Source organism: Falco cherrug, chromosome 10 (genome assembly GCF_023634085.1).
Source record: "Falco cherrug isolate bFalChe1 chromosome 10, bFalChe1.pri, whole genome shotgun sequence".
NCBI lineage: Eukaryota > Metazoa > Chordata > Aves > Falconiformes > Falconidae > Falco > Falco cherrug.
In genome coordinates, this window is record NC_073706.1 from 13,949,578 (window position 1) to 13,975,218 (window position 25,641).

The 25,641-nt window shown below is 42.8% G+C and overlaps 2 protein-coding genes and 1 long non-coding RNA gene across 3 annotated transcripts in view; 1 reads left to right on the plus strand and 2 right to left on the minus strand.

Annotated features, from left to right (window-relative positions):
• Positions 1-8,614, minus strand: part of DIDO1 (death inducer-obliterator 1) — a 55,369-nt gene extending 46,755 nt beyond the window's left edge. Inside the window, exon 1 of the mRNA XM_055722104.1 lies at positions 8,463-8,614. The gene's annotated coding sequence lies outside the window, so the exon portion shown is untranslated. The remainder of the gene's footprint in view (positions 1-8,462) is intronic.
• Positions 8,615-11,272: 2,658 nt separating this feature from the next.
• LOC129736957 (uncharacterized) lies at positions 11,273-13,342 on the minus strand. The gene is made up of 2 exons (XR_008734201.1): positions 13,171-13,342; positions 11,273-11,548 (listed from the first exon to the last, which is right to left on the minus strand). It is a non-coding gene; the product is annotated as an uncharacterized LOC129736957 (long non-coding RNA).
• A 1,247-nt stretch (positions 13,343-14,589) lies between these two features.
• On the plus strand, positions 14,590-22,303 carry GID8 (GID complex subunit 8 homolog). Its single transcript, XM_055722648.1, has 5 exons — positions 14,590-14,717; positions 15,937-16,066; positions 17,258-17,454; positions 17,966-18,163; positions 18,474-22,303. The coding sequence occupies exons 2-5, from the start codon at positions 15,949-15,951 to the stop codon at positions 18,645-18,647; spliced, it is 687 nt and encodes a 228-aa protein (XP_055578623.1). The 5' UTR covers positions 14,590-14,717; positions 15,937-15,948; the 3' UTR covers positions 18,648-22,303.
• The last annotated feature ends 3,338 nt before the right edge of the window (positions 22,304-25,641 follow it).

The following is a 25,641-nucleotide window of genomic DNA, read 5'->3' on the forward strand; positions in this document are numbered from 1 at the left end:
CTATCCCAGTATTTAAGATACCGGCTTTAATCAGAATGATGCGTAAGTGGCCTTTAGTTTTATTTTTATGCAAGTTTCTTCAGAATTAGAAGACCTGACACATAAGATACTTGGCTAGAACCACCATATCCAGGATAGATTTCTTAAATATCAAAGAAACCGCAGGATGTCATGAACAGGACAGAAAACATCCTTTCCAGAATGATGAAACAGTGACTCCAACCACAGTTGACACTGTTTGCTGATTTCACTCCCTGTAAAAGAGGCAGTGGACTTGACCTATGCCCCCTTTTAAATGTTAAAAAATTCCTAATAAGCAAATATATTAATATCATGTGAGGAAAAAAAAAAAAAAATACTGTCTGAGAACTCACATACGGACATAACTTCTGATGCAAATAAAAGAAATGTTGGTATGGTCTAGTTGATGCCACTTCCACTCAGAAGACTGGTCCCATTGAAAGTTACTTTGCATCCCTATTTGTTAAAGACGACATCTGGGAAGCCTTGCACTTTCTACTAAGCAGCAGCAAAATTAATCCCTTCCATCAACAAGCATTATAAAAGCAGCCCAAAGAAGTCAGTAGGGCAAAACCTACTGTGTACTTAAGTTCTGTCCAGACCACGGACTAAAGGTACAATCCTTTGACCCCCAGAACTGCAGGAAATGGCTCCTGCACTAGCACTGGGGAAAGCCATGCACGCACAGGGCTTCCTTCCATCTGCTCATCCATGAAAGATGCAAAAGCAGACTACTTACATGAGAAACAGTAACAACAAAAAATCAGATGACCAAGAACAACTAGTATATGGTCTTTTATTTTCAGGAAAAATGTATTCACTGCTTACTGAAGTATTTTCCTTCTGAAAGAAGGAGCATACCTTTCAAAAAGTTGTAAAATGAGAATGTGACAGAAGAGAAGCAATGAGAGCTGAAGGGCAAGAAAGGAAGTAGTTGTAAGGCTCAACTCTGGATATGAAGATTACTGCTGTGATCCAGAACTCTCCTCTCCCACACTCCAAGTAATTTACCACCTCACTACTTGACTGTTATAAAAAAAGCTACAGTTCAAAGTCAAAATCTAGACATCTCTGGTAAATATGAAGATTTTTATGCCAGAAGTTTACATTTGAAAGATCACATTAATAAAATTTGCATAAAATCAAAGTATTTCAGTGCTTACAGTTAGACCTAGAAGAATAATATCAAAGAGAAATCACGCTACAAAACCTGTAACGCTTATCTGTAAATGCTTTGCTGGCTATCATTATATACATTCATTCCAATATTATAAACAAACCTACTACCTCATATACCTGCAATACTAAAAATCTAAGTGGCAGGTAATTCCTTCCTATTCTATTCAATACATTATTCCCACTTAAAAAATTAACACATTAACACGGTTTTAAATTTGCACTATGCAGGTTCAGTAATACAGCCATGTTCCTCAGAAATAACCCATCCTAACTGAAGAAATGCATACTCTTAAATACTGCATGAAGCAGTAAGAATTCCAGGCTAATATGAACAGTGCTATACAACCAAATTCAGACAAAATACCACCAAGACCCAGTTTTAAGGTAGTTTTTAATATCAGAACAGTATTTCAACCCCAGATGCACATAACACAACATGATATTAATTAATTTGTCAGGGATGGCACCACTGACACCTACAGTACAATCACACATCACACCCTTCCACTCCAACCTGCTGGGTCTCCCTCATTTCCCCATCTCCCCTTACAAAGACAGATTCCAGTACTTTTGAAGCCTCATTTTCCAGTGTTGGGAAGCATCCCATCTTAGCTCCTACCAAAAGTAATGGAAAAGAACTGGCTTAATTAGCACGGGAGATCAGGCTGCCCCAGGACAGAAACAGTTGCACCAGAGAATAGAGAATTTCACCCTTCAAAACTGGTGGAAAGGAAGTGTGTGACCGTACCCATACCACAGTAGGCTCTGATGAGAGTGTAAAGCTCCAAGGGACCCTCTAAGCACACCTATGTGATCAGATCTCCCCAGGAAGATTAATTCAAAGGCTTATGCACCTCTGTTGAAACCCCTTCCTCAATCTCACTGACATTTTATCAAGAAATCTTTGAAGGTACTCTAAGACCTTGTGGTGTCATATATGATATCATGAGTAATTCATTAGTGTCCATCACTACCATCTTTTTACTGTCAGACACCCCTGGAAACACCCCTGGAAACTCAGATAGACGATTTCATTGAAGATTTGTGGTTTGCTGACTTTCTGGCATCAAATGCAGCTTTTATTTGGTTGGTGTTGAAAAGTTATTTCAAATGTTCAGGGTATGGTGCAAAACACTTGTCCTGCCTTGGCACTTTAGCACAGATTTACATGATACCAAGTACTAGCAATATGCAGTGCTGAGGCCAATCAACTAACAAGATTTAAAATGTAAACATTAACTACCTTTTTTCATTTCCAAAGATGCAGAAGCAAGTATTCAACCTTCTTCCAGATTTTTCTCTCATGAAAAATGACTCTATACATTTACGAATATTTCACAAGATCATTTTTCCACTTGAGAAAGGTATCAAAGAAATATTCTAAATTAACAATAAACTTTACAGCAAGCCAACTTAAAAGCTGGAATTTTAAAAACAATTAAGTGGATTAATTCCAAGAAGTTAAAAGAAATAGCTTCACTTAAAAACAACACATACATTCACTTGGTCTCTGTACTTGTGGTAATAAAGAAATTAACCTTTCCAAATTAAAATGGTTTTAGTCACCCATTATTATAGTAATTCCCCTCTACTAATGTCTGAAACTAATACATACACCATCATCCTTTCCATGATTTCTGTCAGGCTACTCACTTACCTTATGTAAGCCTCATAAGAGGGCCACTGCCTCACATGATGGGAATCTGCACGCATACAGGACAGCAATCCTGCGCATTTGCAGTGAATGTGGGACCTCCTGGAGTGCTGAATTTAATGTGCATGCACTGAATCAGATTACCACACACACACACAGCAGACTAGTGTACAGCAGCAGTTAGACAGAAAAGACAATGAGTGACTCCACAGTGTATACTCCATATAATATATACTCCACATAATTACTCCAAGCAAAAATGCATAAAGTAGCTCCCTGGTTTATGCAAAACAAAATACACACACATTGAAGTTTATTTTTGTCTTTTAGGCTAGAAAATCATCTTCCCAAGCAAAACATTTAAAAAAGATTCTTGTTTCAGATTGCATAATACAGGATCAGAACAGTCAAAAAAAAATAAAGAAGGGATGGACCACTCAGTAGGTAGTGCAGCACCAAGTATTACAAGCATATTTTATTCTGGGTAAGTAGCAAAAGTACTTCTTTGAACCAGAGTGAAGTTCCCACAGCAAAATTCAGCTAAACAGTGATTTATCTTAGAAATATTCCAGGTACTTCAGCAGCAGGCTCACCAGAAAACTGGCAAACATGAAAATGTTATTAAATAACAGACAAAACTGTGATGACCATACATACTGCAGATGTTCACTGCCACCACTGCACAAGCCAGTAATGTTAAAGGGTACAATCCCTCATCAACATAGCCATGCTGGCATAAGCGCCTCATATTGGTATAATTACACCTGCAAAACTGTACTTTTACCTTTATGAGTCGTTCTGTTTGCAGGGTGGGGTATCAGGTGTGCAATCGGGTGCAGCGAAGTTTTATCAGTGTGGCTGCACACATCATAAAACAAAGCTCTATTAACACACTAGTACAGGCCTTTCCAAGTAGGGAAGCAGTTTGTATAAGGAGGAAGCAAGATTTTCAAGGTTCACTCAAATTCCTTGAATGAAGAAAGTTAAATCAGCAAACAGATTCGTATATATTTGTTATAAACTGGAGCTTTCGCCAGCACAGCTCTGTCTGTTAGTAGCTGGGGAAAGAACCGTAACTGACAACTGCACTGACTGAACTTTAGTAAAGGTCAAACCTTAACAGATGACACTTACACTATGCACATCCTCCAACCTGTAGACCCATAATTGTGTTTGATAAACAAAATTCATATTCAGTGCAGTGTTTTCTGCATTTGAGGAAACACTAATTTTAAGAGGAAAGAAGAATATTATATACATGCTGTTGGTATTTTCTAGTCCAGAGGTTCCTGGGTGCTTAGAAGATTAGGCAGATACACTCTACTGGCTTAATAACAGGCTGACATTTGGATTTTTACTACTGCTGTAATACCTTCTGAAGCCTTTATTCACATTCTTCCAAATAAGCTAATCCAGTATCTGCCCTAATAATGAAAGTTTACCCAAAGACAACAAAATAAAACAGAATTTTTTGGTCAAGTTTACTTCTGCTCTCAGGGTCTGAACAGAATGAGTAAAAATGAGATATCAAATAGATTTAAGAAAAGTTTAAATAGATTTAAGAAAAGTTTCAGAGCAGAATCACACCAGTGTATGTAAATAACTCTGCTTTCTTCTTTTTCCTTTTCATACAGATTAAGAAAAAAAGGCTGCAGCTTTCAGTGGTCAAAAACTTACGATTAGCCATCTCTGTACAAGAAACCTTCTAAAGGCCCCAGTACAAGCCAATTTTACAAGGCATACTACTAAGTGTATACAACAGAAATATCAATTGTTATTGGGTATTACTCAATATACAGTATCTTTATGATTCCTTTTCCATCACCTTGAATAAAAGTATTTTACAAATATATACTACCTATTTGCCTAACGTTCAATTTCTGCTACTGAACTTGACCTCTTCAGCAGCACTGAAAACGCATTTTCAGCAACTGCACTGGAAACACTAGGCTTTGGAAAGGTGATTCACACAATCTGGCATTCTTCTGCTGAAGTACCAAAGAAATTAGCTCTTTCTCATGGCTGTTAACTGAACAGCGGGCTATTCTAGGGCTAAGCCTGAGAACCTTACAGTTTAACTCCTCAACATCCCACAGCTTGTTTATTTTTAAACATACAAGATTACAATTCTACAACTGTCAAATTTCAGCTTGGATACTTACACTGTACTTAAAAACCCCTCTTCTCAAACAGTTTTACCCAAACTAGCGTACAGGCTTTTTGTCAAGTTGGCATTACAACAGTACATAAACTAGTTACACATCCTATATAATTATATGTAAAAAATGTTAGGTTTACATTATAATAAAACTGTATGTATCCTGTGGCATGTCTAGCTATTGTTGTTGGTCAAACTGTGTATTCAGAAATAGACTCAGCACAACTGCAGGATTGTAACTTCTAACCCTACCTGCAAAGCTGTTGTAAAAAACAAAAAAAAAAAACACAACCAAAAAAAACCACCAAAAAAGCAACCACTGTGTTTTTACACTTCCCCCCCTCATTTCATTTTAAAAACTGAGGTAAAATATAACACCTGAAACCAGCTATCATTCTCATTCCATCAAAAAAACTTCATTAAATGAAGTAAAACAAATTAATTTCTCCTTCAGAATCTAGTGAAACACAGTAATTACAGCATACTGATCATGTTATTAAAAATGCAGGAAACACAGTTCAGTTCTCAATTTTGATTAGGGTTTACTGTGAGAACACACATAATACACATTTAATCTTTGTGTCTCAGCTCCCTAACTGGAAATTTAAAATTCTTCTTAGCCTCAAAGTCTATAAATGTTCTTGAGACTACCACCATTAATAACTGTGGAGTATTCACTTATTTCAGAAGCTGTATTAGATAAAAACTTAACAGTATAACCCTCTAAGTGTTAACTGACATCTGACTTTCAGTTAACCATCACTAAAGATTCTTCTGCTGAGAAGATGCTTGACAACACACACAAAAAAGCAACCAGTTCTTGCGCAAACTAGATAAATCTCCTACCATTGTTCCACTACTTGCGGCACTATAAGAGACACTAGGCAGAAAAAGTGCACCACAGAATAAAATTAGTGCAGGCAGACACTACCACTTCTGTCAGCTAAAAACCCATCTAATCTTCCTCTTGCTGAGCACAGTCCCTTCTTCCATTTTTATCAGATAAATTTTATAAACTCTCAACCTAACCCCTATAATGCTTGAACTTCCTCTCCCCACTTAGTATCTATCTGAAGTTTCAGGCTGTACAGAATTAAAATCCCACAGCTGTCAATTACAACTATAAAGACAATCACTGTCTTAAACCAGAAACAAATAACATAACCTACTGCCTTATAGTGAAGCAGGATTAAATAGAACAAACACTGCCTTTTGGTGAGTCCACTAGACACGGAAAAATATTTATTCAATTTTATTTACTATTCTGGACTCATACAATTCTATTAGCATTGCCTCGGGGGTTTCGGGTGGTGTTTTTTTTAAGAAAAACTCAAAAAGGCATCTCTTAGTTATATGAAAAGCACCCACTAAAGCACTGTGTGAATTATATGTATTCATATATTAATATTTTAAAATCTATAGGTATTTCAGTGTACATACACTTGCAGCAGAGCAAAAACTTCATTTGCATACCAACAGAAATCAACTAAAATATCCCTTAAAAAACCCCACAAACTTTGTAAAAAAAATTATTTAAATGCTCGTCTTGAAATCAACAATTATTCAATTTGCAAATCACTGGAGTCATGTGGTCTCAAAGTAGGCTGAAGGCTAACACTAGCCTTTATTCTTCCCCCAAAGTGCACTGAAAACCTGTATGTGCAATGTTTCTGGAACCACCATGGGAAAAAAAAAATTAAGGCCTAACCGAGCAGCTATTTTGAGCTTACTTCTATATTTGTTCCTATAGAAAGTTCCAAATGTCAAGGAACGGTAACAAGCAGCTGGCATACATAAAAGTGGAGCACAACCTGAAATATCTATTACAATTAACACAGTACATGCTACACTTGTACAGTAACTACACATCATCATTTTTCATTGACCAGCAATATAATTTCTTAAATAGCTAGCAAATTTTGTTTGTAGAAGTAGCAACAAGACAGTTGAAGCTAACCTAATTCAAATTACCACTTACAAGAAAGGTGTAAAATAGACAAAAAGAAAAGCAAAGAGCGAGCAACTTCTCATAAAATAAACCAAAATATAGTTGAATATCAGCTGTCATTTACCTAAACGAGGCTGTGACGATTAAGTACTCAAAAGAGCTATTTCTGCAAAAAACTCAGATTATCCAGAGGAGGAAAAAAAAAATAAAACCAGCGGAATTAAGAATGCTATATAGATCCTTCTGAGTTAAATAAAAGGAATCGGTTTGGGGTTTTTTTTTGTCTCCCTGAAGTTCCTAGGAGGGAAACATGAAAGCCCATGTAAAGAAAAACAGCATGTTACACTGTCTTGGATTACTGAATATACAAACAGCAGGGAGAGTGTAACACAGGTACATTCTGTAACAGGTTAAAGAGATTGTAACGTCCTTTCCAAGTTAAAAATAACAAGCTAAACCCATAAGATTTTCTTAACCCACCACTAAAATGCAGCTATCACTTGGAGGTATAAACTGAAAACTGCTTAACTGTATGAAACAAAATTTGGTCACCATCAAAGAATGGCTTCTGCAAGCCAAATGAACAGCTCCAAACTACCATCACCTCCAAGAGACAGTATTTAAGTACATTAGTGCAAGAGATAGGGAATGAATTATTGACAGGGAATTCACTGAATATTTAAAGCCAGCCAACAATTACTACAGCCTAAAAATTCAACCCCTCCTCCGTTTCCCTCAAAGAAAGTCACCAGAAGAGTATAAAGTTCAACTTTCCTTGTTTCATTCACGCATAAGGAGACCACCTTTACCGCCCAGGGAACATAAGGTCCCCCCAAGGCAGGGAAGGGTCGGCCCCCGCTCGGCAGAGGCCCCAGCCCCGCCGTGAGCTGGCGGGGGGTGCTGCAGCGCCCGGCGCTATCCCCGCCCCGGGGAGGGCCGCGGCCAGACCCCTCGGCCCGTACGAGGGCAACGGTGAAACTGAACGAGAAAGGCGGTTAAAGTCGGTCGTGACGTCACGGAGAAGCTTGCCGGCGTCAGCTGGGTAATGACGTCGATCGCCTCAGAGCACAACCGTCCTCTCCTTTTCCCCCCAACATGGAGGAGCCCGCCTTCTAGCCCGCTCCGCCCGGGGGGGGCGTCCTCTCCGCTCCGGCCCAACCACGTTATGTGCTTATGGGGCGGCGGCTTTTAGCTTCCTCCGGGGCCCCCGCACGGAGTCGCCGACCTCCTCTGGAACCGGGCCAGGCCTCCGGCGTGCCCGCGCCCTGCAGCCGCACCGACGGTCCCCTGAAACCAGGCCGCGCCGCGCCCTCCCCCTCCCCGCGCTCCCTCCGCCCGCCCTGACCCGCACCGCCCGCCCGCCTCCATTTTCTAGTCGAGCCCAAAGGCGGCCAGGCCGGAGGAGGCGGCCGCCCCTTTTTCGCGAGCCCTCCGCCGCAGCGGCGGCCCGACTCCCTTTCTCCTCCCGTCCCGGTGTTTCTCCGGCTGCCTCCCTCACTCACCGCGGGGAGGGGGTGTGGGGATCTCGCCGCCGCCGCCGAGGGTCTCAGCCGAGCCGAGCCGCCATTTCCTCCTCGCAACCGCGCCAGAGCGCTGGGCGGGGACGCTCCGCCCCCGCTACCATAGAGACCGACATGGCGGCCAACGGCAGCCTAGAACGCTGCGCTCTGCGCACGGCTCGCGGAGGACTTGGGCGGCCGTTGGCTCCGCCTCCCGGCCGGGCGCGCGGCCACTCACGGCGGCGCGGGAGAGCCCCGGCCCGGCCGCCCCCCCCCCCCCCCCCCCCCCGCCGCCCGCGGGGAGGCCGAGCAGCCCCCGGCCCGCCGCCGCGCCCGGCTCGGACGGAGGCAGGGCCGCCCCCCACCCAGCCGCAGCGGCGCGGCTGCCCGCCGAGGCCCCGTCCTTTCGGCTCTAGGCCGCCGCACGCTGCCATCTTGCGGCCGCTGAGGAAGGGGAAAGGCGGGCCGCCCCAGTCACCTCGGGGCTTCCTCTGCAGACGGGCTCGGTGGGATCGGCCGCGTCTGCTCCCAGTTTTCTTACCGAAATGCGGGGTGATCTTACCTCACAGGAGCTGCAGTTTTATCATTATTCGAGAGGTTGCAAGTGCCAAGGCAAAACCGCACAGCAGCAGTGTTAAATGGGCTTACAGTGACTTCTCTCACAGAAGTGCGGCTTTGTCACAGGATTAACATGGCCGAGGAGCTGCCTGCTGCTTGCAGACCCGACTTCTGACATCAGCTGTGCTCCCCACCTGTCCTTATTCCCTGGGGGTTTGGTTTTGGTTTTCTTACTCTACTCCATCTGTTTTAGAAAATCAAATAGCAATTGCTGCAGTAATGCTTTCCTCTGGGCCCAAGCCATGGAGTGCCATGGAAAGGAAGCATTCGCTGAATCAGCTTGTCCACTGCATAGAGGCTTCCCAGTAAGCACCCTTTAAAAACAGTTAGGCTACTAAAAAAACCCAACCAAATCCAGCATCCAAGCTGCTATAAATATGTACAGAGTTAACTGCCATTTAAATGTTTTCTTCCTACTGTCGGTACTTCTGATACTAGCAACCTGAAACACAGGCCTCGCAGCCTCTGAGGGGTCCCAAGGTTTACAGGAGGACCCACTCCTGACCCATCCATCTGAAGCGCCTTTTTGGCAGTTGGAGGTGTGAGATTTGGCTCTTTTTTTTTTTTCCTCGTGGGTTGATAACACTGATTTCAGTTGGATTCCAGACAGGTGCAGTGTTTACTATGATGAATTAAGGAATACAAACATGAGGAAACATAACATACTTAGCACTAATTCTATAGAATTACAGGATCCTATTAAGCAATTTGATTATAACTTTTAGAAGTCTACATTCTATACACAAGATTTCTGGTGGTAAAAGCTCAGGATAATGTTGGAAAAGCTGCTGTTACTTTTTTACCTAATAGCATAGTCAGCCTTTCTCCACCTGTAAAACCAGGCAGTACTAATACTTACTTAGCACAGGAACACCAAGAGGTAAAAAAACCCCAACAGATCCCTGTGCAAAAGTACAAGACACCATGATTAAAGGCAAGCAGAATTTCAATTTTTGTTCTGCAGCTACAGAGCTACAATAAATTAAAAGTACGTGGAGAAGAAATACCTTATGATTTGGTAGATCAAGCTGCACTGATTTATGCCCTGGGAAAAAGCTAATAACATGTTGTTAACAGACAAATTTAGCATCTAGGAAGTGCTCAAACCCAGGAATTACACACCGAGGGAAAGGGAACATGCAAACCAAGGAACTTGTTGGTGTGCAAGCACCAGTGAAGAGGGGATGACTGCAATAGGGGATACAGCAGTGAAACAGGTTTTAAATTCCTCTTACACACATTTGGCAAGAGGCTTACACCATCTTAAATATAACACTGATTCACTTTGCACACCCAGTGAATACTAGCACATGCCACGTTCAACCCACAACTTTGTGTTAAAGCCCAAGTCAAGACTACCTACCTTTGCTGACTGAACACTTGTGTCACCTTCACTGAAATGGTACCATCAGCACCCTCAGTTCTTTCCCTGCCTCATTCCCTTCTTAATTCTTTCCCTGTTAAAGCCTAATTTATTTTCATTTGGGAAATTTGCTGCTGGGTTACTGGTCTGAATCCACATTGTCCTGGTTTTTAGTGATCTGTATAATGCAAGTTTTGTTTCAGTTTAGGCCTCATATAAGATGATGATAGTTTCTAACTGGTTTGAACAGAAAACACTGCTTCTAAAACAGTCTAATAAGCACCTCGTCTATCTCTCCTTAAACACCAGAAAAGCTTACGCTGAGCCAGATATAAATCCTTCAGCGCTAAGGCTCCTTAGAACTTTTTTCCACTGCTTTACAAAACCTTTTCTGCTATTAGGCAGTCAGTGCACTGAGATTTTCCTCTGCAGCTGACACATCTTTGTTTATCCCTTGGGCTTCGCTAATTAGTGTTTTTTTAAAATTCAGGCATGTACAAATTGGCCGTACTTACATTTGCAGTGTCTCACACAAGGGCCTTTACATGTGACCCATACAACTACTGTTTGCCATGGGCACCAAGGCATCATCCTCGTATTGCACAGAGATGGTCTCCCCAGACTTGGGATGTCACTTCTGCTCTCTCACCCACCTTTCCCTTCACCGAGATAGTAACCTTTTCCAGTGTTTGAAGATGCAAAGCCCTGAAATGTAATACTCACTTTATGTGCACCCCTTCTCGCAGTTGTTCTTCACTAAACGTTCTGGTGAGCCAACTTCAGCAGCCAGGGAAAAACTAGAGACAGAGTTAGCCCATGAAAAGAGTAGGGATAAAAGCAAATGAGCAAGTTTATTCCCTCCATGTCTAGTGTTTTTGCTTTTATTTAACAGATAATTGATCATTTGAAGTCTGAAGAGACTGATTTCTGTTGGTGGTGCTCCAGCTCTACCTTTTTTTTGGTGGAGAAAGGCCTCTGTCTTCAGAGTTAAGCACATCACTCAAAGTAGATGCATCAGATGTCAAGGTACTGTATCCTCTGTGTCCTTGATTCTCCAAGGCTCTGGATACTTCAATTTTCATAAAGACTAGATGAACTCAGAAAAATACTTTACTGAGGGTTAATCATATTCACATGCAGCCCCCCCCGCCCTGCCGCGCCGCCCCCCCCCCCCGCCCCCCCCCCCCGCCTTTTTTTGCAGGGATTTTTCTGACTTCTCCAGGGATAGTGATTTTGGTATGGGACGCACTCCACTCAACTCTAAACACCAGTCATCAAAATACTTCTTGACATTAGGAGGTATCAAATCCTAATATCTGTAAAAATTCCACAAACTGCACTGAATTACAGTTATTAGATGTTTGTTTTCAGCTCAGTTTTGTAGTCTTGCCCAAAAATCCAACTTCCTATGCTATTACTTCCCTCATTACTGTAAGACTCTTGTAGGACTGCAACATACTGAACCCACAGGATAGTTTCCTGAGAGCAAAGTATTTTGTTTCCATGCATTTTAATCCAACTTTGGAGTCACAGTAGTATCCTGCAAGGTTTTCCCTGAGTAATAAACTAAAGATTTGGTTCCAACTTTGGGGAGAACGTGGGAGTTTTTAACAGAAGTTAGGCTTTAGTGCTAGGAAAAGAACAAATGATGTAAGAAGCTTTTGCCCTGAATTGCTGCACAGCTTTGTGTCTTCCTACTCCCTTCTTAATTTTGTGACATTTAACCAAGAAAGTCCATCCAAGCTTGGTATTTCCAAATCCTTGAGTATTCCAGGCTATGAAGGACAGGGAACACAAGCATTCCTCTTCACTAAAGGCAGCTGCAGGTATTATACATGGGACGATTAAACATTTATTCAGTGAGCCAGAAGTTAGAGGGGAATACAGAAAGTGATGAGGCAGCTTTCTATCAGAAAAGCTAGTATAAAATGTCTCATTTATCACTCAAGATACTGCTCAATCCTCCAAACACGCAGTTTTCATTGCATGTGGAACAGTAATAGGGGAAAAAAAGGGCCTGTATCAAGATAAAGGAATAATAGTTTTATAAGGTTGTTGGTTTTTTTTTAATGTACTTAGGGTTTTATCACACTGGGCTAATACTGCCATGAAAGGTGTCATAACAAGTAGTACTATTTAACTAAATAAAAACAATTCATGCATTAGCAAGTCACTTTCTTTCCAGACTCATTAAGAAAATACTTAAATAGTAATATTCAAAGCCTGTTTGTTGCAACTCTAGTGGTTATAACACCTCTCCTCTCAAATGAAAGCAGAGTTTCTAAGATACGACGTTACCAGAAACATCAAAAAGCTAGGGAAAGCACATGAAAGGAAAAAAACCACCAAGAACAAAAAGAGAAGAATGCAGCTGGCCACGATATTCTGGACAACACCACTATAAGCTTTTTGTTAACATTATAGTCAGAAGAAATGCCAACTCCTAAAAATATTAAAAAAAAAAATCCAAAACCAACCAAGCTTTTTTCATGACAAGCAAAACCGCAACTTGGGAGCTGCTTTTAGCCCATTTTTACTTCTCTTTAGCTTAGGGACAATAAAAGGATAAAGGGAAACTTGTGCTGCAGTTGAGCAAACATACCCAACCTCTGAAAAAACAGGTGTCAGCACCACACAATCAAGCATGCTGCCAAACAGCAGCTCGCACGTTAGCTTACTTATTCAATATATTAGTTTACTTACTAGAAAACAGCTACACCTATTCTTTACCTGTAAGCAGCAACTGTGATGTGAGTTACACTCGGTTGCCTCCTCTCTGCTTGGGATATGTTTCCCTCTCTCGAAAAGACAGGAAAACCCCTCCCAGAGAGGAGTATCTTCCTCCTCTCCCTGTCTTTATAGAATTCTCCTGAGAAACTCCACCTTTTGGGGAGGAGCTGACAAGAACCAGACAGGACATCTAAGCCAGCGAGAGATTTACAAGCCTACCGGTTCAAAACTAAAGAGTGTGAACGTTTATGTTTCCCAATGAGTAAAATTCATTGAGATTAGTTTTTATATTAAAACCTGAAGACCCCTCTCCAATCAATAGGAATACTTGCTACACTGCAGCTTTTTGTCATATGGCTAACAACTAATGGCACTTATTACTAAATATTTGAAATTCTTTGTCCCAAATTCTGCATTGTTTATAAGCTTGGAGCTTGCTTTGGGGAAATATGTTAATAAATTATTGATTACATTGTAGATTTGTGCAGTTTTGATGTAAGGACAGTTGTAATGGAAGTGAGCTTTGGAGGTGGCACTTTACTGCATGGTTACAAACACAAGAGTGAAAAATGAGCAATTGTATCCATATTCCCAGTCTAAGTGAAATGACGTTTTCCTGAGGACTATCATTCGTAGCATTTCACACTTAGTGGTATGTCTTGAGCCTGCTCTTCATTTAAATATAGAAATTGAGGTGTGTTCTTGGCTTTTCAGCAGAGTGCTTTAATTCACAAACCCTGCTGGCTCTAGCGCAGTGAGTTTATTAACTTTCCTCAGCAGCCAATACAAATATTGGCAGAGATGACAGAGCAAAGCCCTCGGCCGGGTAGGCGCACGGCCTGGTGCACCGTGGGCAGTGGGAGCTGGCGGAGCGGCACACTCCTGTCCCGGGCTGTGACCCACCTCCCTCGCCACTGCTCTGGCACATCGGCAGGGCCAGGCAGCCCCAGCCGGAATGGCCAACCCTTGCCAAGCTCGAGGTCTGCGCTGACCCCGCCATGTCCGTGGACCAATCGCTCAGACTCTGCCTCGGCCGTCAATGCCAGGCCGGTGCCCCGCTCGCAGGCAGGCCCGCACTGCCACCGGACACGTTATGGAAGCGTGGGGGGGACGTGGAGCACACAGCAACTGCGGTACCTCCCGGGCCCGCCGGCGAGGCAGCATGGCGGAGCCGCACCGAGCCCTGCGCTGCCGCCCGCCCCGCGGCCGTGAGCCGAAGAGGGGCTGGGGGCTCCGGGGCCCCTCAGCCCCGGTCGCCACAGCGGCCACGCCGCCTCCAGTGACCCCCACCCCGCCGGCTGGCCCCGCGCCCCGGCCGCCCCCGCCGCACGGCCGCCGTGGGCCCGGCTGCCCGCTGGCGGGGTGCGCCCCCACGGCAGGCCGACACTCTGTCCCGCGCGCCGACTCTATGGTTGTGTTTTCTCGCCCCTCTCCGGGCGCTGATTGGCCGAGAGGGCGGTTCTCGCGAGATCCGCGCGCCAGCGGCCTGGCGGAGGTGGCGGAGGGGCTCGCGTTCGTGCGTTGGAGCCGGCACCGCGGCGCGCTCGGTAAGATGGCGGCGGTGGGTCCGCTCCTTCCCTTAGCGGCCGGGGGCCGGCGGGGGCCTGCCCTTGGCCCGGTGGGTCGGCCTGGCGCTGTCCGCTGCGGGTGGTGGGGACGCGCTGGGCCTGTGGCGAGCTGGGCCGAGCGCTTCGGTGGCCCGGGCCCCGGGGAGGGCCAGGTCGGGGGCAGCGGCTCGGCGGGCCGGTGACGGGCGGCGGTTGCGGGGCGGGGGGAGTCCCCCCGCGGGCGGGCGCCGTGCGGAGCTTGGGGCGGCGCGGCCCGTTGCGGCGGGAGCCCAGTTCCCCCGCCGCGTGGTTGGGAGCGGCGTGAAAGCGGGGCTGGGGCCCGATCGGTCCCGGAGGCGGCCCCGGGCGGCTCCTGGCTCTGGCTGTCCGACTTCCCGGGGCGCAGTGTGGCCTTGGTGGTAGTTCAGGGAAGGGAAAACCTGTTGGAAGTGGACTGGCGGTGGGAAGGCGCTGCCGCTCCTGCCTGGCTGAGAGGGGTGGTGGTGCCTGTTGCTGTTGTTGTTGCCGCCTCTCCTCCCCCTTTCGCTGCCGCTGTGGTCGTGACTTGAAGGTAGAAATGAATGAATGCCGGCTTTAGCAAATCGATTTGCTTGCCAATCTGAAAAAAAAATCTGCCGTCAAGAAAAATGCTAGGAGCTAATATTTTAGTAACGTTGACAGGAGTACTTTTGGGGATAGTGAAGCTAATGGTGTCAGTCTTTTAGTTGTGCACTGGATAACACATGTATCATTACAGTTTTGTAGCTGTACAATATATGGAGCCGTCCTGTCTAAGTTGTGGTGAAAACTTTAAAGCCAATATTGTTTACGTAGGCTTTGCTTTAAACATTTGTTACAAGTTTTCTGGCTGTCAATCTCTGATTCACTTGTCTCACACTGTGATGCTGTGTGTTCTGTGGAAATCCTAAACAAATTTTTTTTGGAGTGAGTTTAATAGTAAGTACAAGAAGACAGTATTTGAATTTTTTATTCTGATAACTGATGAAAGCAGCTTTAGAGACTGGCTAGTAAATGTGAAACGGTGCAGTAACAGGGAGGAGAAAAATGCAGAATTGTGGTTTGAGATAAAAGGGTCTCTTTCAGATTATTAATTTAAAAGATCTCATTAAAAAAAGATGTAAAGATGGTAGTAACACAGTGCTTACATACATTACACTTCTTGAATCATGTTAAATGAGTTGCTTTTCTTTTCTTGTAGTAAGAATTCAGGATGAGTTATGCAGAAAAACCTGATGAAATCACGAAAGATGAATGGATGGAAAAACTTAATAACTTGCATATCCAGAGAGCAGACATGAACCGCCTTATCATGAACTACCTTGTTACAGGTAAAAATGAGTGGTAGCGCTAGGAGGCTTTTAAGTGCACGCCACTTATGTTATCAAGACAGACATTTTTGGCTAGAACCTGCTACTTGATGGAATGAAATCAAGGGCTTTGAGGACTTAGTGATTGCTGTTGGCTTTTCTTAGCAACATACAGCTGCTCTTGTGTTCCTTCTCCTAAGTGGAAACTGACTAAGAATCAGACACAGAGCAGTTACCATGCAATAGAAGTGACATTTATTAACCTTAACTCTTCTGTTAAAGGATGTAGAAAGTGTTTTCTGGAGCGCTGTGAACAAACATGACCCATTTCTGTATGATGATGTGCCTTTTTATGCTGTTAAAACAGAGTTCAAGATATGTTGCAGTTGTTAAATAGCACTCTGAAAGCTGCACAAAACAACTATCAGAAGCAAGTTTTAACTGGCTAGAAGAATAAACTCTAAAAGGGCACTGTTGTCAAAATAGTTTGAGACCAAAAATACTACACCCTTCAGCATATAGCCTGACTATATACTTAGAACAATCAAAAACCTTTAGAAATTGTCCCTAGCAATTATGATGCATACCATCACAGTAAGCTATACTAGGGTGGAGGCGTTTGTATCCAATCTACACCCCTGTTTACATTGCTGTGTAGGTGAGGCCTCTGGGATGAAGGAAGAGCATCTTAGTGGATGGCATAAATGATTTTTGTGTATATGAAAGCATGACTTAGGATTTAAAATAGCTGTTATGACTTTAAAAAAATATGTTGGTATGAGAAAGCAAATTTCATTCTGTTTCTTCTCAGTAAAAGTGGTAGGTCTGTGTAAAAAGACTTGGGGGCTGTGGGGCAAAGCAAAACCACCCAACTTTTGAAAACAGGATTTTGAAAATTACATTTCAGAGTAAGTACAGCACTCTGTTTAATAAAGTATAAAACAAGCTTTCAGGTTAAGAGGTATCAGACTACAAGTTGCGTGCATCCTTAGCAAATGAGGGCATGTAAGTTAAGACTGAATTCAGCATGCACTGTTCGACGCCTGTTGGATAATTGACTATTTAAATAGAGAAGAATTTTTCAGAGGTTCAGATTTAAGTCTTTAAACTTGCAAAATGCACAAGCAATACTAAAATATTTTCATTGAAGCTGATTTTTTTAAAAAAGTGTTTCATGAAATGTATTTTATAGGTAAAATGTTTCTGTTTCAGAGGGCTTTAAAGAAGCAGCGGAGAAATTTCGAATGGAGTCTGGGATTGAACCCAGTGTTGATTTAGAAACTCTCGATGAAAGAATAAAAATTCGAGAAATGATACTGAAAGGACAGATTCAAGAAGCCATTGCATTAATAAACAGCCTCCATCCAGAATTGCTAGATACTAACAGATACCTTTACTTTCATTTGCAGGTAAGGACAGGTGGCAAACCTTATCTTTGTTTCAGAGGCTGCTGAGAGACTGGAAAAAGTATTGCAGATGTTATGAGTATGTTGGGAAGTTTGTGGCGAAGCATGATGCAATTTCATGTGTTTGTTCTTTGTATCGTTTTGTAGCAGCAGGAAACTTTGTGGTATAGTGCAGGAACTGTCATACGTATACACTTACTAATGTGAAAACTTATAACAGCATCAGTGGTCTGTGACTTACCGACTTCCAATTACTGTTGGTCTGTATTTCTAGTAGTTCCTTTAGTAACACATCTTTTCAAAACTCAAAAGCGTCAGGTTACCTTTTCCAGTAGATTTTGTAGCCAGGTCTGCCACTTCTTGTCTTACAGACTGAGGAGAATTGACCTCAAACTGTCAAATTATGGATTAGTATTTGTCTCAAATTACACACTAATGTCTGAAGATTGCAGTCTTGAAATACTGAAGATTTGTTAATTTGTTTAGCTAATATTCCCATGTTTTTTGTATGTAGCAGCAGCATTTGATTGAACTGATTCGGCAGCGTGAGACAGAAGCAGCTCTGGAATTTGCTCAGACCCAATTAGCAGAACAAGGCGAGGAGAGCAGGGAATGCCTGACAGAAATGGAGCGTACACTGGCTTTGCTTGCCTTTGATAATCCCGAAGAATCACCATTTGGAGACTTGCTTAACATGATGCAGCGACAGAAGGTAGTCCTTTCTCAAGAGGAAATTGATGTCTTTTATTCATATGTGGTGAAAATAACATCCAAATATTTTTGAAATGTTCAGAAAAAATGTTTAAAGAGGTGTGCAAAAGAACAGAAGTATTTCTTAAGCAAGATTTAAAAAACTGGAGTTAATGTATTCAAGTATTTGGCTGTCTTCCTTGTCTCCAGGCTCATAGTCTGTGGAGCTTTGTCCTGACCGTGTTCTGAGGAATTAGCACACTAGGTGTGATCTTTCCAGTGTCGGTGTGACATTAGTAGTGTTAATCATATAACAACTATTTCTTTTCCAGGTTTGGAGTGAGGTTAATCAAGCGGTTCTAGACTATGAAAATCGTGAATCAACACCCAAGTTGGCAAAATTACTGAAACTACTACTGTGGGCTCAGAATGAGCTGGACCAGAAGAAAGTGAAATATCCCAAAATGACAGACCTCAGCAAGGGGACGATCGAAGAACCCAAGTAAATCGTGTGCAGATGGACATCAAACAATCTTAGTACTGCACAGTATACATTTATATCAGTCTGTGACTGAAATATTTTTACTACAATACAGCACTCAATTCAGATTTTTCAATGAACATCTAATTTGAAGGGAGAAAAGTCCCTTTTAAATGCTGCAAAAACTGCATTGAAAGGCGCTGTATCTCTTTGAAAGTCTGACTTAGGCTATGCACTATGATACATTTTTAAAAAACAATTAAACAAGACAGGAAAAATAGCATTTTTAAAAGTACAGAACTCAAGCTTTCTAATTGGCTACTGATGCCTAGTTTAGTGGCCAGTGCGTTAATACGGAGTTATATTGGCAACTATTCAGTTAAGTTTAACTGTCTCCTGTTTGAAATGTGTATATAGAACAGTGAATATTTTCTACCTTTAAGTTATAGCCAGACATACATTCCCCTTAAAAGTAACTGGTCAAGTTTTCATCTATAAACTTTGCAGTAAGGTCAACCTTTTGCTTAGGAAATAGTGTACAAACTTGTAAATCATAATTTAAGGACTTTTTTTTTTTTTTTCCTTGTTTCTGACTTTTTGGTGCTTTATATGGTGAGAGCTATGTTCATAATGGATCAGTGACCCAATTTTCAGGAGGAGTGTTGTTGGAAGTAAGTTTTTTCTTAATTTTCATGAATGACCAAAATGGCCCCAAGGCATTTGAGGGTTTTTAACAGGGGCCTTTCCCCCTATATTAAATTTGCAGCTGTAGACACTGCAGTGATTCTAGCAGGCTACTAAAGCTTTGAAGGCCACTTGATATTTGTAAGCTGAAAGACATGCTTGTGTTAGGAAATTAAGTGGAGGGGAGAGATACTCGTTGAAGCCTCTGGTGTATCATCTTGTGCAGGATATGCCTTTATGCTTGCTGAATAAGAATCGTTTTAGAGCTGCTTGGGCTGTTTTAATGCCTTTTGCTGAGCAGAGCAGGGCTGTCTAAAAACAGATTATTTCCATTTTCTCAATTCTTCCATACCTTTCTGAAGAGATGCAGTTCATCTTCACCTGTATTTGTTTACTGACTGTCCTCACTCCAGTTAGGATTATAGTTTTAATGTTTTACACGTGAAGTCCAGACTTTAAGTCAACAAATTGTAATCTTCTGGGTATGGGATGTTTTGGTCGACTCAGTTTTGCAGCACTGGACGTTGGTGTATATCCAGTGGTAGTAAGCACTAATCTTGCCAAACCGATCTCTAGATTTTTAGGTCTGTATATCAAGTTATTGCAGATTTGCTGAACAAAGACCAAGCTGATGGGTGAAATAGCTTAACATCATGAAACACTGGCAGTTGTCACACCAGTCCCATACTGTACATAATCTAGTCTTGTATGGTAGATATTACCCTGTAGAATGAAACTTAGTTTTCACTTAATTTTACTGGAATACTTACGCATTAAACTGTATAAAGCTTTGCAGATACACCTGACTTATGGAAACTAACAAAACCTGTTACTGATTGCATTACTGTGAACACTGTTTACTTGTGTAGCTATTTTTTGTGGGGGGAAGCCATTGTTTGTTAAGCAGCTATTAGAGATGCAGAGCACCAAGATTAAGCTAGATGGTGGATGTGACAAAATTATTTGTTCCCATTTATTACTGATTGTTCTGTTCTCCACTTTGAGGCATTTGTGGTATGGAGGTCTTAAAGTTTGTACATAACAAACGAGCTGTCAGTAGCCCCCCAACTACTACAGCAGTCTGGCTTTCCTTCACCCAGGCTGGTTATTCTAACACCACATTTTTAACAGTTGCGGGTGTTTGGTTTGGTTATTTTTTTTTTAATTCTTTTTTTTTTTCCTCTTCTTTTTCCAGTCGGTTGATGTCTGAAAACCATGTATAACTTTCAGTTTGTGAGAAACTGTATGGTTAATGTAACTTTGTTTAATAACAAACTGCAGAAACAAAACTGGAATAGCTCTAGTTTCTTCATATATGAACTGATCAGCTTTTCCTCTGTTCTGACACTTCCGTTGTTAAATCTCATCTAAAGCTTCTCCCAGATGAAATGGAAAGTGGTGTGGTTTTGTGGCATAACTAGCATTTTTCTCCATGAGAAATGCAGTATTAAGTCCTGGTTGAGAAGTTCACTGTACTTCTAGAACGCTACGTTAATTTCATATAGTATCTGGGCAGAGATTGAGCATAGATTACTTGAATTGTCACTAGCTTGTTTTTGGGGTTTTTTTTTTCCCATTAAAAAATAAACATGTTTTTTAAGGGGTTTAATATAAAATTAGTATAGAACTATCTCACTTTGTTTTTATGAACATGCCACATTGATAAGCAGCTTTAATCTGTAAAGTTTTTGGTAACTGCAAGAAAATATTCGAAAGCTATGCATTTTAGAGAAAGCATAAAGGTAGTGATATTGGTACTTCTAAGGATCTTTATATTAGTGTATATAAAATAGTTTGCATATACAAATATAATATATAATCTGTTTGAAATATTCTTGAATGGTAGGGGCTGTGAAACATAATTTATGGAAATATTGTACACAGTAAACAGATGTCTCAGTACACGAATGAACTTTTGTCATATGCATGAGAAGTGTCTTATTTGGTGACTACTAATTAATGGGATTTTGTTAACCCATTTTTGTTAGATAACCACTTTAACAAATATTATTAAATGCCACTTTGATCAGTTTGCTTTAGTGTAAAAATACATATTTTGTTCCACTTAATCTAGAACAATATGAAAATAACTTTTGTTAGAAGATTTGTTCCAAACTCAGTGGTGGCAAACAAATCTGGTAATTAAATGTGGTACACTACACTCATTCCTCCCCCAGCCTTCCCTTTGTTGAAAGCAAATAAGGTCTTTTTCATCAGTGCTATGGACATGGAAGAACTTGGGTTGTAAAATACCCTGTCTTACATGCCTTTGCAGAAAGGCTGTATATCAAGTGTGTTTTGATTAGGCTACAGCTCTCTTCCTCTTTTCCAAAACCTGTCACCTCCCTAGTAATGTGTCATCTTCGCTATTACCACGTCTCTGTTCTGCCTGTCAAATCCAAGCTAAATTGCGGTGGCTCCTGTTGTGCCATGGAGTCATTTGTTGAAGGGTGGGGGATAACAGGTTTCCATGAAGACGAAGTGCCGGTGGTACTTTCTGAGAAATCCTTACTGAACTCTTTTAATTCGATACAGCTGGAAAAACAGGCTGCTGCACAGAAACGAACAGCAGAATTTTAAGTAAAGCATTTACTCTCAAGACTTGTGAAGAGGCAAACATATGTGCTTGAAACCAGGTGAAGTACCTCTCTCTCTTTAGGATGATTTCATTGAAACACTTTCAGCTCCTTCCACCCACATTAAAAGAAAAATTGCAATGAATGTGGAGAGCACTTATGTAGCATTTAAGATGTATGAAATTACCTGGAAAGAATGTTGTCTCCTTTCCACTCCTTGTATATATAGGGGAAGCCATTACATTATTCTAGGATGATTTTTATTGTTTTTAATTTGTAAAATTTATGCTTTGTATGCTTGAGTATAAGCTTAAAAGCATTGCTAAAAACCATCCTTGAGTCGTAGATGACTGTTGCTTGACTTCAAAACACTTTCTGTCCGAGTTTGTTACAAAGCTTATTAAATTGAGTTGGAGCGTGATCCCTGTGTGTCTTATCTTCACGGGTGATGGGACCTTCTGCGGGCAAGAGCACCAGGAAGCATCCTTGAGATACTTCCCTCAATAGAAAAGGGTATAGAGTAATATTTTGTCCTAAATCTGCCTTTAGGCTACAACAGGTTGAAACAGGTTCTGATCTGCACTGCAGATCTCTCTTCCATCCTGAAGCAATGTCACCGCTCAGTGTTTTTTGGTGCTATGATGTTCTTAACGAAAGGGGATGAGTAGGGTTTGTGAGCAAGTGTCCCCAGCCCTGCTTGTCAGCCGGTTTGGTTTACGGGCTCACCTGTGCAGACCCAAATCTTAGCAACCTCGAAGCAACCAACCAAAGCACCCTCAAAAGGATTTGTACTTACCAATGGGCACATTGAGGTGCTAGAAACTCTCAGTTGCTTTCCTCCCTCCTCCTGCCTTCGTATGATTACATGAAGGATGATGTTGGCCAGACTGTCAGTGGGCTGCACATTGATGCATTCAGGCACCTCAGAACCAGAAAGCCCCATGCGCTCTCTGATGTTAAATGGGGATTCCAACAATGTTCTGCTGTCTTGAACCCACCTGCGTGGATATCTGCGTGGGGGTTGCTGTTCATTCAAAAGCAATCTCAACTTGCCAGCTTCCTTGATGGCGTGCTTATTTTTGAGCACGTTGTTTGCAGCAGTTTTGCAAAGCCGTGTTACTCAGCACTGGAAACCACGTGCGTGTTCTTCCGACTGAGGGCTGGACACGCTGTGTGGAACCTGCGTGTTGGTTGGCAGGGAGCTCTCAAGCTGCAGCTGGGCCGTCCTTCCAGGAGACAATGAGCGTCCTTTATGGAACATGCGAGCCTATTTCCCCTTTCACACCCCTTCAGGATTTGGCCTTGATCTGTGCTTAACTTCATAAAGTCTTGAAATAATACAACCGTCGTGTGGATAAACTTCAGTGATAGTAAATGCTGGCTCAAATCCTAACCCAATAATCTTTTGTTTGGTTTAATCTTTTGACAGGTTAAACTGAACAAAGGAAAAACTAGAGGAGATTGTGTTCTTGCATAAGATTACTTTCTTTAGTCAGCACCTGTCTTCTGAGCTGATTCCATTTGCCATTTAATCAGCTCGGTGGGAGGTTTGCTTCCAGAAAATTATGCAGCAGTAAAGGAATGATGTGGTTTTACTTTTTAAACTTAGTTATGTACATGTGATGGCTGTTACACTCAAACACCTTTTTTTATTTTTTTTTTGACTGCAGCTATTTTTGACAGTGAAACTAGCTTCTTAAGTGAGAAGCAAATTAGTCATAGAAGCTATTAATTGAAGAGGTGATATTGAGCAGTGCAAGGAGAGGAACCGAAGAGTGCAACAAATAAAGAAAACTTTGTGCGATGTGCTCGATTTCCAAATTGAATCAGAATTTTAGTAAGTTGGTAGCCACTGTTGGAGGTGCTTGTATGCCACAGCAGCGAAGCTCATACCCAGGTTTGAGTTAGTAAGTTTTGTGTATCTGTGATTCGTGTACCATGCCCAAGACCTCCTCAGTTCTTTTCTGAGCTTACTACATCCATTTCACCTCTGTAGTTACATCAGCACTCATCTCCCCTCCTGCCTCGAATTAACATAACTCCAAACATACGCTCTTTAAAAACCCCAAACGTATTGGACGATGGTTTTGATTTTTGGCTGCACTTCACCATGACTTGGCTCCCTCTTCTGGAAACGGGCACAGTAGCAGAGTGAGTAAAAATACTTCATAGTTTCCCGTTTCCTGCCCAAATAAAGGGAGGAAAGCCTACAACTGGGTGAAGACAAACTCTGTGGTTACTACACGTGGTTCCCCTCAGGTTCTGCTTGCAGCAAAATTTGTTGCGTTTGTTTCCCTCTGTCTGCAGCGGGTCTATGGGACTGTGTGACTGCGCCACAGCCCTTCTGGGTAGATCTCTCCTCTGAGGAAAGAATGCTGCAGTAAAGGACAAAGTACAGTTTTATGGTTTTAGCTTTTGTCAGCGCTGGTGACCTTCTGGAGTTTTCTCCATGGTGTGTGAGGAACCTTTTTGCTATCTCACTCTCTCAGGTTCAGTTTGGTAATGCTGCTACCCCTCTTAAGTAGCTAACTGCTCTTCAGGGACCTGCAAAATATTTGTTAGAAGAATGAGGGAGTGAACTTGTTAGTCTGCTAAAGGCTTCATTTTTAACCAGCGTTCGCAGGCTGCTGGCTGCAGGAGCAGCAGCTGGAGACGCCGGTCCCACACGTGCACCTGGTGCCTTTTGGTGCCACCCAGAAGCTCTGGTACCTTCTCCCAGGGCCATGGACGACCTTTGTCAGGCTCTGCCGGAGCTCCTCCAGCTCGTGCTGACCTGAAGCTTTGCCATGGCTGCATCGGAGTTGCCATTGGCCACAGAATTACCCGAACAGTGTCTTCACAAGGCTCCTCCGCCTGCTCATCCTATCCCTGAAGTGAGTCACAAGTCCTCTTGTTCTGGACTGAGATAACCATCACTAATTACCTGTTTCCATAAAGGAGCCTGATTATCTCTTTCAGATGCTTACAGCAAGGCAACAGCTCTAGCCAACAGTTAAACCAAGCTGTAACAATACTTATTCCGATTTATTTTTTCCTTTAATTCTTTGGATGGGAATATCATATTCTGTTCTAATCCTTAAAGGGGGCTATAAGAAAGATGTGGACAGATGTCTTAGCAGGGCCTGTAGCGACAGGACAAGGGGGAACAGCTTTAGACTAAAAGGGTAGGTTTGGATTAGATATAAGGAAGAAATTCTTCCCTGTGAGGGCGGTGAGGCACTGGCACAGGCTGCCCAGAGCAGCTGGGGGTGCCCTGTCCCTGGCAGGGTTCAGGGCCGGGCTGGACGGGGCTGGGGGCAACCTGGGCTGGTGGGAGGGGTCCCTGCCCGGGGCAGAGGCATTGGAACTAGATGGTCTTTAAGGTGCCTTCCAACCCAAACCTCACTATGATTAAAAAGCAGAGACACTTTGCCACCTGCACACCTACAGAAGCTGGAAATTCACCTAGAGCACAAGAAGTGTTGCACTTCCCGGGTGCCAGAGGGAGAGGAGGGACCCTGGTGGGGGTCAGTCCCACTGGATTTTGCCGGGGAGCTGGAAGTACTCACGGGGAAAAAGAAAAAAAAAGGGAAAAGGGAAAAAACCCCACACGCGTGTGGGAGATGGATGGAAGGAAGGCTCCCGCGGCGGCCGGGCACCTTCCCCCCCCGCGCCCTCCGGGGCCGCCGGTTCGAGGCTGCCCCAGGTCGGCTCCCGGCCCCGGTGCGCCGCGGGCGGCGGGACTTCCCGGAACGGCGCGGCGGGCGGCGGCGGGCGGCG